Source organism: Equus przewalskii, chromosome 9 (genome assembly GCF_037783145.1).
Source record: "Equus przewalskii isolate Varuska chromosome 9, EquPr2, whole genome shotgun sequence".
Classification (NCBI taxonomy): domain Eukaryota; kingdom Metazoa; phylum Chordata; class Mammalia; order Perissodactyla; family Equidae; genus Equus; species Equus przewalskii.
The window spans coordinates 76167615-76180975 of record NC_091839.1 but is presented as its reverse complement, the minus strand read 5'-3'; the positions used below and the strand labels follow the sequence as shown (position 1 = coordinate 76180975).

The following is a 13361-nucleotide window of genomic DNA, read 5'->3' as shown; positions in this document are numbered from 1 at the left end:
AGTGCCTTGAGGTTTCTTTTATGGCTTTTACTGTTCATTTCTTACGGCATCTGACACATAATGATTTGTTGTTTTAAGACTAATCATTTTTATAGGCTTTACCATGGATGTGTCTCTGATGGCACAAAACTGAAGATAGCAGATAGCGAAAGTTGAAGAAAAATGTTGACAGTTAACCACACTCTGGATATAATGCAATTACTGCCATCAGCAGGTGGCAAATTTGCTACTACTGTGAAGTTTTACAAGTCAGCTGTGCCCTTGGAAACATGGGGCAAAATTGTAGCAGTGCCCCTGCTGACTGACTGAGACACACGACTGAATCTAGGCACAGAGACCACTCAGGTTACACAGGGTGGCATCATTTCCAAAGCCAATTTGATGACCATAGACTTGAAAACATGATAATTGGAACTGAATATAAATAAAACCCTAGCATCTAACACAGCACTGTCCAATAGAAATATAATACAAACCACATACGAAATGTAAAATTTTCCAGTAGCCACGTTAAAAAAAGGAAAAAGAAGCAGGTGCAATTATAATATTAATAGCATATTTTATTTAACCCAATATATCCACGATATTATCATTTCAACATGTAACCATTTTGAAAAAGTGATAATAAGATGTTTTAAATTCTTTTTTCGCATATTAAGTCTTTGGAATCCAGTGTTTCCAGCACACATCTCAGTTTCGACGAGCCACATTTCAAGTGCTCGTAGCTACGTCTGACTCACGGCACTGGATGAGTCAGACCGACACAGCCTTAGAGGGACCCGAGGTGAGTGAGATGACACCCACAGGGGACACCATAGTTAGCAGGGAACGTGACTAGTTATTTGCTGATGATGTTTAGAAGCTACAGTCCCCAAATCATAGGTATAGGACTTTCACATAGTGCCTTTAAAGTATATTTTTAATGATGTACTTATAAGAATTATTTAATTTTCATAACAAGATACTTTCTTTGCAAACTTACTCTGATTGCTGGATGTAGAACAAAATTATGTTTAATAAAAGTCAAAGTGAGATCTAATTCATGTCCTGGAGGGGGAGTTATAACTGTACATTTTAATCTAGTCTGTGTCTTACTACTTCAGAAGTAGTCTCAATTTTCTGTTAAAATCTGACTCAGAAATATTGTCCTCCTTAGTTCGGTTTCAGCTGTCAGTTTAGACTAAAAGTTAGTTAGAGCTGAGCTTTCCACTCTTCCACCAACTCTCTAGGAGCTGTGGGTCTCTATGGTGTTGGAGTGGAGCCCATTCCGTGTGACCAGCACTGTAGGGGGAAAGGAGCATGGGATAAGCTCATTATCTAGTTTTTTGGATCCAGCTCACGTTAATGGTTTGGTTAATTTATGCAGACTCCTTTGAAGTCACAAATCCCACAGGTGACTCTTACACTTGCCCTCAGTGTCTCCACTCGTTGGCATTCCTTGACCAGGAGGGATCTGTTCCCCACGTCATGCCTTCTTCCTTTGATTACTTCTTGAGCAACTCCTCCCACTATCTTTGCTTACCGAGGTGACTCTGCTGCAGCTGCTGTTCTGTAAGAGTCAGACATTTCTGATCCACTAGTTCCCTCATCTCAGTGTGTACTTCGAAGGAAGTCAGCCTGTCAGAATGGGGCCATCCATCTCCCTAGAGGAGCAGGGAGCTCCACTAAGACGGGAGCCCCACCCCTTGCCATCTCCGTGCTTGCGACAGGCACTCCCCCTGTGAGAGTTTCAATTTGCTCATGAGTACAGTGAGAGGCTTGGACCAGATTTCTAAGTTGCTTCCAGCTCGAATGATAGATAAATCATTAAAAGGGTGAGAATTTTAAATTCTGATGCAGCCAGCTATTTCTTCTAGTAAGGAAGGTCATTTCACTCTAGGATACAATCCACTAACATTATGTTAATCTGATCACGTGGAAACTGCCTAGAAACTCTCCATGCTGTGACATTTGATGAACTGGGTGTGGGTTTTGCGGGAATGCAGTACCTCATGTGTATAGTAGCCTATAAATGTCCATATCAGCAATTATAGAACTTCCGCTATATTTCAGTAAAAGAAGGAAAACTGTTTATATAATTTTTAAAATTTTTTCTCTATTTTTTAAAAATTAGGTTTTTTCTTCTTATTTAAAAAAATTGTCATTATATACATTTGAGGCTGATAAAAGAATCTGTGTAGCATATGTGTAATTTATGAGATGAACACTGTGAGCCCGACATTCAGCTTTAAAGTTGGAACACTGCCCACACAATCGTGTCTGCCTGCTTTTTCCTCCCCACACCCATCGACCACTTTTCCAACACGACTGCCTTCTACTCTGAATTTTATGTTTATCATTCATCTGTTTTTGAAATATATGATTTTATCACATATGTGTGATTCCTAAGGAATATGTTGTTTAGTTGTACTTGTTTTTGAAGTTTACATGATCATATAAAAACTATGTTGTTGATGACATTTTTTCTCACTCAATATAATATCCCTAGTATTCATCTTGGCTAAGTTTAGCTGTGTACTTCGTTCATTTTCATATTGGCTTAAAAATTTATTGTGACAGCAAAACAGTTTATTCGGCTATTCTCCCATGGACGGAAGCGTTTGGGAGAATATTCAACTTTATAAGATACTGATAATTATCTTCCTGGGTGGTGGTAGCATTTAAGCTTGCTGAGCTGCACTTGTTATTATCAGACTTCTCCCCATTTATATCATTGATATAACAAATGATATATTTGATATAATAATTTTATATAATAAATTCATATATAATTTATTTATATCATTTATTTATATCATTGTAAATATTTTCTCCCAGTTTATGCCTTGCCTTTTAAATTTCTTTACGGTGTCTTTTGACAAAGAGAAGCTTGTAACTTTAGTGCAGTTAGATTTATTAATCATTTCTCTTCTGATTAGTGCTTTTAGGAATTCCTTTCCTGCCTTGAAATGATAGGAAATATTCTTACATTTTTTTAAAAAAATTTAAAGTTCTGCCTTTAACCATGGTTTACGTTCTTAAAGCATGTGGAATTTATTTTGGCCTAAGGTGTGTGGTATAGATCCATTTTCTTCTGTTTTTTACCCCACATGGATAAAACACTTTTCTGCACTTTTTATAAAATAGTCCTGGTCTCTCCCAGAGATTTGTGATGTCATCATTGTTCTTCCCATTGCTGTGTGTCTGGAAGCTCTGCTGCGTTCCACTAATAAAGTTCTCTATCCCCACATGAATACCCAGCTTTTCTCATATGGTTTAGAATCGGCTTGTCAAGTTTTTAAAAAATCATTTTTGGTTTTTGATAGATTCTAGATTTTGATAGAAATATTATTGAATCTATAGCTCCATTTGCAGAAAGGGGGCTTCCTTATGATAACGAATCTTTCTAACACTGAACATGGTAGCTCTATCCACTTATTTAGGTCTCATTAATATTTTCCAATAATGTTATAATTTCCTCCATAAAGGTCTTGCACATCTTTTTTTAGTTTTATTCCTAAGTACCCTACAGTTCTGTTACAATGGTAAAAAAATTACGTTTTCTGTTTGTTAATAGATTTTGTATATTGAGCTTATATTCAGTTACTCTGAAAAATTCTCTTTAATTCTAATAAATAATACGTACATCATTTTGAGTTTTCTCATAAACAAGTACATCATCTATAAATAATGACAATTTTGTTTCCTCTCTTTCCAATTTTTATACCTTTTCTTTCTCTTTCTTATCTTACTACTCTGGCTAGGCTCTCCAGTGTAAGACTGAGTAGAGTATCATAGAACATCTTTGTCTTGTTTCTGATTTTAAGAAGAATTCTTTTAAAATTTCATCATGAAAATGATTTTGGGTAGATAACTTTATAAGTTTGGATTTTGCATAGATAACTTTATAAGTTTTAAAAATGTCTCTCCTGGGGCTGGCCCCATGGCTGAGTGATTAAGTTCGTGCACTCAACTTTGGCAATCTGGGGCTAATTGGTTCAGATCCTGGGTGTGGACTTACATACCACTCATCAAGCCATGCTGTGGTGGCGTCCCACATAGAAGAACTAGAGGGATCCGCAGCTAGGATATGCAACTGTGGACTGGGGCTTTGGGGAGGAAGAAAAAGAAGTCTCTCCTTATTTTGATAAAAGTTTTTTTTCTTTAATCATAAAGAGATGTTGAATTTAAAATGCTTTTCTTCTGCGTTATTTGAAATGATCTTTTTTTTTTTTTAGCTTTTATTGGTTAATGCAGTATGTGATATTTACATGTATTTAGATAATCTGGGTAAATTATAGAACTGTTAATATACCACTTTTCTTGAAACCTACTTCTTTTCTGGTCCAAATCTTTCCATAACAGTGGGCCCGAGATTCAGATTTCAGTATGAAAGTAGTTGAAAAGTAATGGGTAAACCAATCACACTTCCCTTTAGTTTACTATGGTTCCCTTACTAACATCAAACCATTGTTGCATTTCTGGGATAAACGTAAGTTAGTTGTTCCTTCTTTTTAATATTTGCAAATTTGTTCATGAATGAGATGTTCATGGTCATGAATGAGACTGACCTGTAATTTTCTTCTCTTATACAGTTCTTTCAGGTTTGGGGATGAGTGTCATAGAAGCTTCATAGAATGGGTTGGAATTCTTCATTGACTTCCTCTTTTTTATTTTTTTTTTGACTCCCTGAAAGAATTTGCATAAGTTTGGAACACTCTCTGTTTTGAAAGTTTAGTAGAATTTGTCTGTAAAATCTTCAGGTCTTGGTATTTTCTTTGTGGAAAGATGTTTATCTTCCAATTGAATTTATGTAAGATTATAGGAATTTCTTTTTAGCCTCTTTTGATAAGTGTATATTTTTCTGGGCATTTGTTCACTTGGTCTGTGTCATGATAGTCCTCCTATGTTCACAGATGGGGGGTTACCTGAAGCTTTCCTCATGCGCTTGTAAGTTTTAATGTAGGAGCGCTTCAGGCTCCTTATCATCGTTTACACACAACATCTGTTCACGTCTGGTCAGCTAGACAGTTTGTCAACTTGTTAATTCAAGTGCAGTTCAGCCCAGTGTCCTCTCAACTAATTTTTCTGAGAGATTTTTTTCTTGTCTCCTCAAAGCTGATTGCCTTAGATCTTTAATTAGAGTACGTGAGGTATTTACCCGCCTCACCCCACCTCGATGGACAGTGAGTATAACTGACAGCTTGATGACTTAGCATCACAGAATATCCACTGTGATGATCTTGAATTTGGATTATATGCCACGGTACTGCAGCTCTAAAAGGTATTTAGAAAGGAGAAGAACAAACAATAACAAACCTTAATTTAAAAACTTTTTATCTCTTCTTAATATTTTGTCTTCTAAAATTTAAATGTGTAGGAATAAACAGCATCCTTTTAAGTGTGAAACTCCTGGATAATCTAGGTTTCCACAAAGAATATATAGGGAATGAAGTAACTCTTACATTTGTCAAGAGAACAGATTATAGTTCCACAATAAGTAATTATTTGATTTGTTCACAGCATTAAAGACATTTGTTAAGCACGTTCAAGGCCAAGTGTAGTCACACATGGTGGTGCTCACCTTATGAGTGCATTAAGAGTGCAATAATACCTTATAACTCAATTTTTCATGAAGTGTTAAACTGCCACTTGAAACATGGAACATACTGATATCCTGAAAATATTTTGCAGGAAGAAGCTATTTGTTTAGATTCTGAGGTAGACGAACATGTTCGCTGGTTCCAGCAAGAATATGTGAAAACAGAAAAGGATTGGAGAGAAATCGATAAGAGGATGAGCCAGACTTTGGATCTAAGAAGAAAGCTGATTGGGAGCAGAACGCCTCTGCAGGAGGTTCTTACGATGTTTCCTTTCTTGAAGTGCCCTTACCAGGTATTTTTATTCCCTTATAATACTCTCTGATTATAGTGTACAAATTGATTTTCCTCTTTCCTCCTGGCGTGGTAACAGGACTATGTAGCAAGATGATGGGTGTGAATCTCGGTTGGGTTTGTGGGGCCCCAAGGACTGCAAATAGGACCATTTGGTAAGAATTTCTGGAAGCATATTCTGATAACACACACTGGCTGCCTTCAGATTTAAAGCGTTCCCTGTCATTGGACATACTGTGGAGGCTGGGGGACGACTACTTTAGGATATTTTGCCAGTGTGAATCATTTTCCCTTTGTATGCATTTAGACCATCAAGATAGTTTATTAAGGAACTGTTAGTATGCAACATTACTCAAAATCTATTTCCATTATGATCACAGATCATTTCATAAAGTGGTCTTAAAATATATGAATTTTGGTGGGTAAATCAAATACCCTGCCTTTACTTAAGCTGGCCATTAACGGGTCCTATCACAATTTTAGAGTGATTTTAGCTGTAGTGTATAATGAAAGATCCTCAGAGTTTTTCCCTGAGAACACATTTCATAGAAGAATTCTGTGGGTGCAATTAAGAAAATCGAAAACGAAGAGTTTTACATATGCTGCTTCTTCCCTTAAAAAACTGAAATAAGAATTTGCCTGCATGTTTTATTTTACTAAAATGTCAATATCAAACATGTGAACTTACCATGTAGCAGGCATGTTCTAGCACATTGCATGGATTATTTAATCTTGTCAGCAACCCTACCTGGCTTATTGCTTGCACCAGTTCCCTTAATCTTTGGATTGCTGGGAACAGTAAAAGCCAGTAGCCCCTGGCTATTAGAACAGTATGCCAGATTGACATACCTACAAAATATAGTTTTAAAGCAAAAACCTGTCAAAGCGATAGTCTATAAACTCTTGAAATGTAGGGAGCATGTTTTAGACATCCTAGTAGTTCCCAAAGTGCGAGCAGAGTGCTGTGTGTGAAATACAAATGAAATGCTGATTTTTTTTGAATGCTGAATGAGTTCGTGGATGGCTGGTGTCTTGGTCTGCTTGGGATGCTGTAACAAAAATGCCATAGACTGGGTGGCTCATAAACAACAGAAATTTATTTCTCGAAGTTCTGGAAGCTGGGAAGTCCAAGATCAAGGCACTGGCAGATTCGGTGTCTGGTGAGGGGCCACTTCCTTGGTCATGAATGGCACTTTCTAGCTGTAACTTTCCATAGCTGAAGGTGCCAAGCTGGCACTCTTGGGTCTTTTGTATAGGGGCATTAATCCCATCCATGAGGACTCTGCTGTCAGGACCTAACCACTTTGAGAAGGCGCCACCTCCTAATATCACATTGGGCATTAGGTTTCAACATATGAATTTTTGGGGGACACAAACTTTCAGTCCATAGCAGTTGGTAAGGCTGCTCTGTCACTGATGTTGCAGCCTAAGGGTCTTCACTGGAGTGCAGCCTACAAAGGTTTAGTGATTAAAGTCGATGGGCCTTTCAGTGGCATTTCAAAGAACCATAGATGATAGTGAGTCTGAGGTCCAGCACAGCCTGAGTGAGGTGCAGAGAGGAGATTTCAGACCTAAGTCTGCCATCTCTCATGTTTTGTCTACGTCTCTGTCTTTTTTCCCCATTCCCTCGGGTATTTTCCCCTTTATATCCAAAATATGGATTGGGGTATGACTTTTGTAATGACTGTACTTACTGAATAAAGTTGTCTATTTCTTGTTTTGAACATGAGAGTTAAACATTTTAGATTTCTTTGGGAAGTACCTCCCTAACTCAGCCTCGTGTAGCTAGCTAGAATTTACAATTTATAAAACCCTTGTTGTGCTTCCTAAAATGAAAGCAAGCTTGACCTTACTTACAAATACTCAGTTAACAAACAATCCCTGTAGTAGGCCAGCTGCCCGTGCTCCAAAACACCCCCACCACTTGTTGCTATACCACTGTGAAAACACTCCAAGCTTAGGGAGCCTGAGGACACAGGTGTGGCAACAGAGAGGCAGCCCGTGTGGAAGCTGGTCCCAGGAGTTTACACGAACCCTCCATCACCACCTACACTCATCAAGCTCCTCCTCTCAAAAAGCTTTCTCTCAACAGATTTATAACCATTTGAGTAAGATAGGAATTTATTAGTCTGTAGTGATATGAATAAACTAATAAATGTGGGAGAAGAGTAAGCTCTCTCCTACAGTAGAAAGCCAACTAATAAATTTAGAAAGAATGATGGAATTAGAAAATCACTATTTGGCAACTATCATAGTAATCTTTGATTCAGGCAAGAATCATCAATGGATGCCAAATCTCATGGATGAAAGTTACAGGAGGAGCAAGATATTTACATAAACGCGAAGTCTTTCTCCATAAAATATTTACAACTATTAATAAGTACAACCTATATATTAACTTTACAGTGAAGAAACCTGAAAATTCCACCTTAACCAAGTGATAATAGTATCTTTAATAATGGGGTCAATTACCATCTTCCTGATGTAGTGAGAGGGGCTAGCATTCTTGCTAAAAATGCATAAATCATGAAGAAACATCTTACAAACCTAGAATGAGGGATATTCCACAAAGGGATTGGCCTCTACTTTTCAAAAATGTCAAGGAATATAAGGTAGAACCACAAAGATGTTTCAGACAGAAGGAGACCAGAGGCATGAGACCTAAATCTCACATGTGTTCCTGCATTAGATCCTGGACTTACAAAGAGCATGACAGGAACAACGGGCGAGCTTGAATCGGGTCGGTGGAGTAGATTTTCCTGATTTCATCAGTTATGCTGTGGTTATGTAGGAGCGTGTCCCTGTACTTAGGAAACACGCAATGACGAGTTAAGGGGAAGGGGGCATCATGTTTACTTTCTTTCAAATGGATCACAATTATTAGCATAGGGGAAGTTGCACGAAGAGCATTCGTGATCACTACTATTTCTGCAACTTTAATGTAAACTTGAAATTATTTCAAAATAAAAGGTTAAAAAACATTTCTAGCCTATGTGCCCAGGGAAGCGGAGGAATATTCATCTTCTTCTTGCTTTACTTCACAACTCCCTTCTGAAGAAGCCCCTTTTAGGGTATTAATCTAGATTAGTGGTCCACTGAGGGCTTCCTGCTAACAGAGCCGCTATACCTTCATGAGAATGTGCATTCCAGTTTTCTGATAACTTTTGGACCTAATATTTGGGCAATTTATGATCTACCAAAATATCCAAGGAACCATGAGACCCAGAGGGTAGTATCTAACAGTTCTTTCCAGAGTTTTAGGGAAAGCAATGACTACATTAATTCTTACCAGTGTGAGTGATGAATAGTCTTAGAAGGTCACTCTGTCCAAAAAAGTGGGGGGCAGGACAGCGGGGGTGGAATTCTTTGAGGGGAAGAACTTAGGCAGTGGCAGGAAGTGCTTTGACCTTGAAGTCAAATCTCCTACCCGTATACTGTTTTTGACTCTTATTTTTGTCTGACCTTACAGAATCTGTAAAGCTCTCTACTCTCCCTTTAGGATATTATCATTAGTTATTTTTCAAGGTTTGCCTCCTAAAACCTAACAGTTTTCTTTTTTGCCTCTGGTTGGACACCAGAGGCAAAAAAACTGTAACACTGGAGTTTACCCAAAGAAATGTAAGATCCTAGAATCTTAGCTGGGTAACCCAAATAGCCAAAATGCACATTTATACTTTGGAACCCTCATTTAGTTGAATCTGCAGCCAGAGTTTTAATTCTATGGGCTTAGAAGTTTGCCATGTCCATTCTTTATCTCTTCCTGTTCGCTTTTGGCTTCCGTTCTTCTCTTCTCCTCTGTCTTTACTTCTCCTCTAAAGCTACTCAAACGTCTAGTATATATTTTAAACTAGCATTCAAAGCTTAGTATAATCCTAAACAGTTATTTGCTTCCTTACATTCTATGCATTAGCTTTTCTTGTGATCTGAATTGTTTTTCTCCTTTTTTCAGATGTTCAGAGAATTCCAACTTCTTACAAGGACAGATATCTATAAGAAAACAAGGCACATTTTGGAGTCCTATTCAGAAAATATACTGACCTCTTTTTCAGTGGTGGACAATCCAATCTACATCGCATTGCAAGAAAAAATGAAACAGCACACAGATGAAGACATGTTGAAACGTGAGTAACCCAGAGGGGTGGGGTGATCTGGTCTCAGTTATCTGTATAATTCAGGATAATCAGGAAAGTTCTGTTTTGGTAATAAGTAAAATTTAGTGAAACAACGTGAGCAAAAGAAACAAGCATTTCTCAAATAGGAGGAGTTGAGATATAGATTTAAAAAATGCACTCAAAATTGTAAAATTATATTTAGGGAACGAGTAATCTGTTAATTTCATAATATGAGGTACAAGGTAAAGCATGGTAAAATCATCCTGGCTGATGGATGTCACCGTCTTCTGGAGGCTGTGATCTGGAGGGCAGAACATGAGATCTTGAATGTTTATTAGAAGGGGATGTTGGTTGAAAATGGTTGCAAAGCACTGATCTAAGAGGGGTAGCATCTCTGTAGAAGGTAACGATTTAAAAAAAAAATCCAGAAGTTTTAATACTGGCTTTGCTTACAATAAGTGGGAAAAGCTTATTTTTACCTGGACTGTGAGCGTGTTTGCTTTGACAGATATGAAGATGACGGCCACATGTTTACTCCTACCAGATGTTTTTGGGGATGACCCCAGCCTTTTTGTCATTGTGAATGAGAAGGTATGTAGTGTATCAATGATCATTGGTTTGACATTTCACACCCTCACATAATTTATTTGAAAGCAGGACGGTGGTCTATTTTGAAATGTTTTGTCATATTTACAAATATGCTAAACAATGCAACAGCTCATTTATTATAGTATCATGGCTAAACTGAGGCACCTTTTATTATTTAGCTATTTTACACATCACAAAGTGGTGACTCTGTTAAATATCTTTTTTTCAGGTGCAAGTGTCCACGCCTGTGTTAGAAGTTAAGAACCCTTTCAACATCGATGTCTGTGAATTTTCTTTGTATTTAGAAAAAGAGAGACTCGTGAGGATGGATGACTGTGTTACGGCCTTGGCTGCTCTCATAGCCGCCTTTCGTGTATTTGGGATTGAGTGTCCAAGAAGACTGTCCCAAACCCTCAACTTCCTAGAGACACTGATTTTTGATATGCACAGTCCCTATTTTCCTTCTGTAAATGAACAGGAAAAGGAAGTAGGATTTCAATACCCAGTCACTTAATGATCATGCCAAATGTTATATCTGAATTGATCTCTGGGACAGCTGAACTTTATACAAAGTTGTTCTGATTCAGGGTTGAGGTAATGGGTGGGGATTAGAAAATCATCTAGTCTCAAAGGTGTGAGTGAATTTCAATGCCTCCTCTCTTTACACTTAGATTCACTTAAGTTCACTTTACACTTAAGTTCTTTGTGAAATTCTGTAATAAACTACTACTTAAAGAACTGTTTATTTTTGAGTTCTAAGAAATTCCATGGTGCAAGTTACACTTTCAAGGGTGCATTAGTTTTTAAAAGACACTACGCTTCAGATTTGTCCAAATCCTTTGGATTAGGATATGACTTTGCACTTAACTCAATGTGCCCACCTTTGAAAGACTTAACACCCAGGAGCTGCACCTGTGTGGCCCGTGGGCTCCCTCTTTGGTCTGAATATTGCTTGAAAACATTTTGAACTTGAACACTTTAAGAAGATGCACATACTCCCCAGTTCTTTTTCCCCTAGCTCGCCTGCCTGGCTCTGAGTGTTCTGGTTGGTTTCCTTCAATCACATTGTCGAGAACAAGGGCTGCTTCATTCCTGAGGTCTCCTTACTGCCGGACCATCCTCTGATCACCTGTGGCCTGTGTCATCTTCCACTGCTTCCCTCCCTTGAGGTACAGCGGTGCACCTGGTTCTTGTCTCCTCACATGGTTGCTGGGTTTCTCTGGCCTTGACCTTGGGTGTTCACGTCTGCCCTGGCTGCTCCGTGGGCATGTTTGGATCTGCAGTACGGACCTGACTTCTCACTCCACGGCCCCTTGGGTACCAGCTTCTAGTTCTCAGGTTAGGCCCCTTCCTAGACCTGCCCTCCAGCGTCTCTTCAGGAGACCTGGTCCTGGTTCCGCACCCAGCCCAGGGTCCCATGTTGTAACTCCACTCCTTCTGTTCATAACATTGGCTACACAAGTACTTTGTAGGTCTATCAAGACTGAGTGTACTCTCGCTCTTTTCCAAGTATTTCAAAAGGAAAACTACAACACTAGAGTTTTAAGGTGCCCCTTGCTGTCATCATCACAATATCAATGTTACTCATCAGTTTTGATAGAACAGGTCAGTTTAGAGATTCAAGAGATTTCAGTAGGTAATACTTGCATCACAATGTGATGAGCATTTCCTGGGTTACTTCATCAAATTAAGTTTTTAAAAAAGTTTATGAAGAAAGGGGGCTCACATGAATTATTGCAGAAATATTTTCATAACATACATCTCTGGAAATACTGTACAATACTTATTCTAATACCTTTTTCTCTATAAGGACTGTTCATTAAAATGCTTAGGTCAATGAGATCAAAGAAAATGAAAGGTCACCTGCCCACTTCCACGATGACTACTCCCCAACCACGAGAATGGACAGGCGGAGTGAGTAACAATTCGGTACACGTCATTTTTGCATAAACTATTCCCTATTCCACAGCTGTCATTCTTCCCTTTCACGAGAATGTGCCTTTAGTTCCTTACAGACTTTCCTTTACTTCCCCCAATTACTCCCTCCCCTCCTTTCATGTGTTCCACGGTCTGATTCCTCTTCTCCCAAATGCATTTGCCAAGTTCGCAATGACTCCCTCCCTTAGGAGGTCCAGAGTCTCTATGGCTGAAGCTGAATGAAAGCCTCTGTGTGCCTTTAGGCTGGGCCAGAGGGACAGGGGTGGAGCTGCAGGGAACTGCAGGGAAGTTGGGCTGCAAACATGACACAGACCCGAGCTGACCACTGGGCAGATGCACGGAAGCTTTATTGTCTTTTTCCATGGTGCATCCATCCCCAGTGTCCAGCACGGCCCTGCCACTTGGTAATATTCAATATTGATTGACTAACATAACCCTATTTTCTTTGGAGGCTGAGTCCACTAAATCTAGAAGTTGCAAAATGGCAGCCTGGGGCCACATTTCAACCTGCAGACAGGTCTCACTTGGGTTGTAGTGTTTGTAGTTTTTTAAAAGGTCTTTAGATGGGAATCAGGCTCCACATTTTCCAACTCTCCCTTTGTCTTACCCCAAGCCTGCTTCTCTCATTTCAGGGACCTCCCTGTCATCATAGCTCCCTAATTCCCCTGCTAAAACTTACACTACATCCCCGGAATGGAATGGTGAGAAGGTTTTCACTTCTTGCAGTCGACTGTTCCACCCTAAGGGTGCTTAATACCCCACCTCTAACATAACAACAAGCTGCTTAGAATGAGCGATGTTTTCAGTAAGACTTCAAAGTCCCTTTTGTTATAATATATGCTTTAAACCA

At 38.8% G+C, this 13361-nt stretch overlaps 1 protein-coding gene across 4 annotated transcripts in view; it reads left to right on the top strand.

The window, feature by feature from the left end:
- The window catches only part of SAMD3 (sterile alpha motif domain containing 3), a 48143-nt gene extending 36911 nt beyond the window's left edge, over nt 1–11232 (top strand). For all 4 annotated transcript variants that reach the window (XM_070557063.1, XM_008518090.2, XM_070557064.1 and 1 more), the window contains 4 exons: nt 5674–5874; nt 9823–9994; nt 10494–10576; nt 10803–11232. In XM_070557063.1, coding sequence (XP_070413164.1) covers nt 5674–5874; nt 9823–9994; nt 10494–10576; nt 10803–11087 — 741 coding nt within the window. In that variant the 3' untranslated portion in view covers nt 11088–11232. The remainder of the gene's footprint in view (nt 1–5673; nt 5875–9822; nt 9995–10493; nt 10577–10802) is intronic.
- The last annotated feature ends 2129 nt before the right edge of the window (nt 11233–13361 follow it).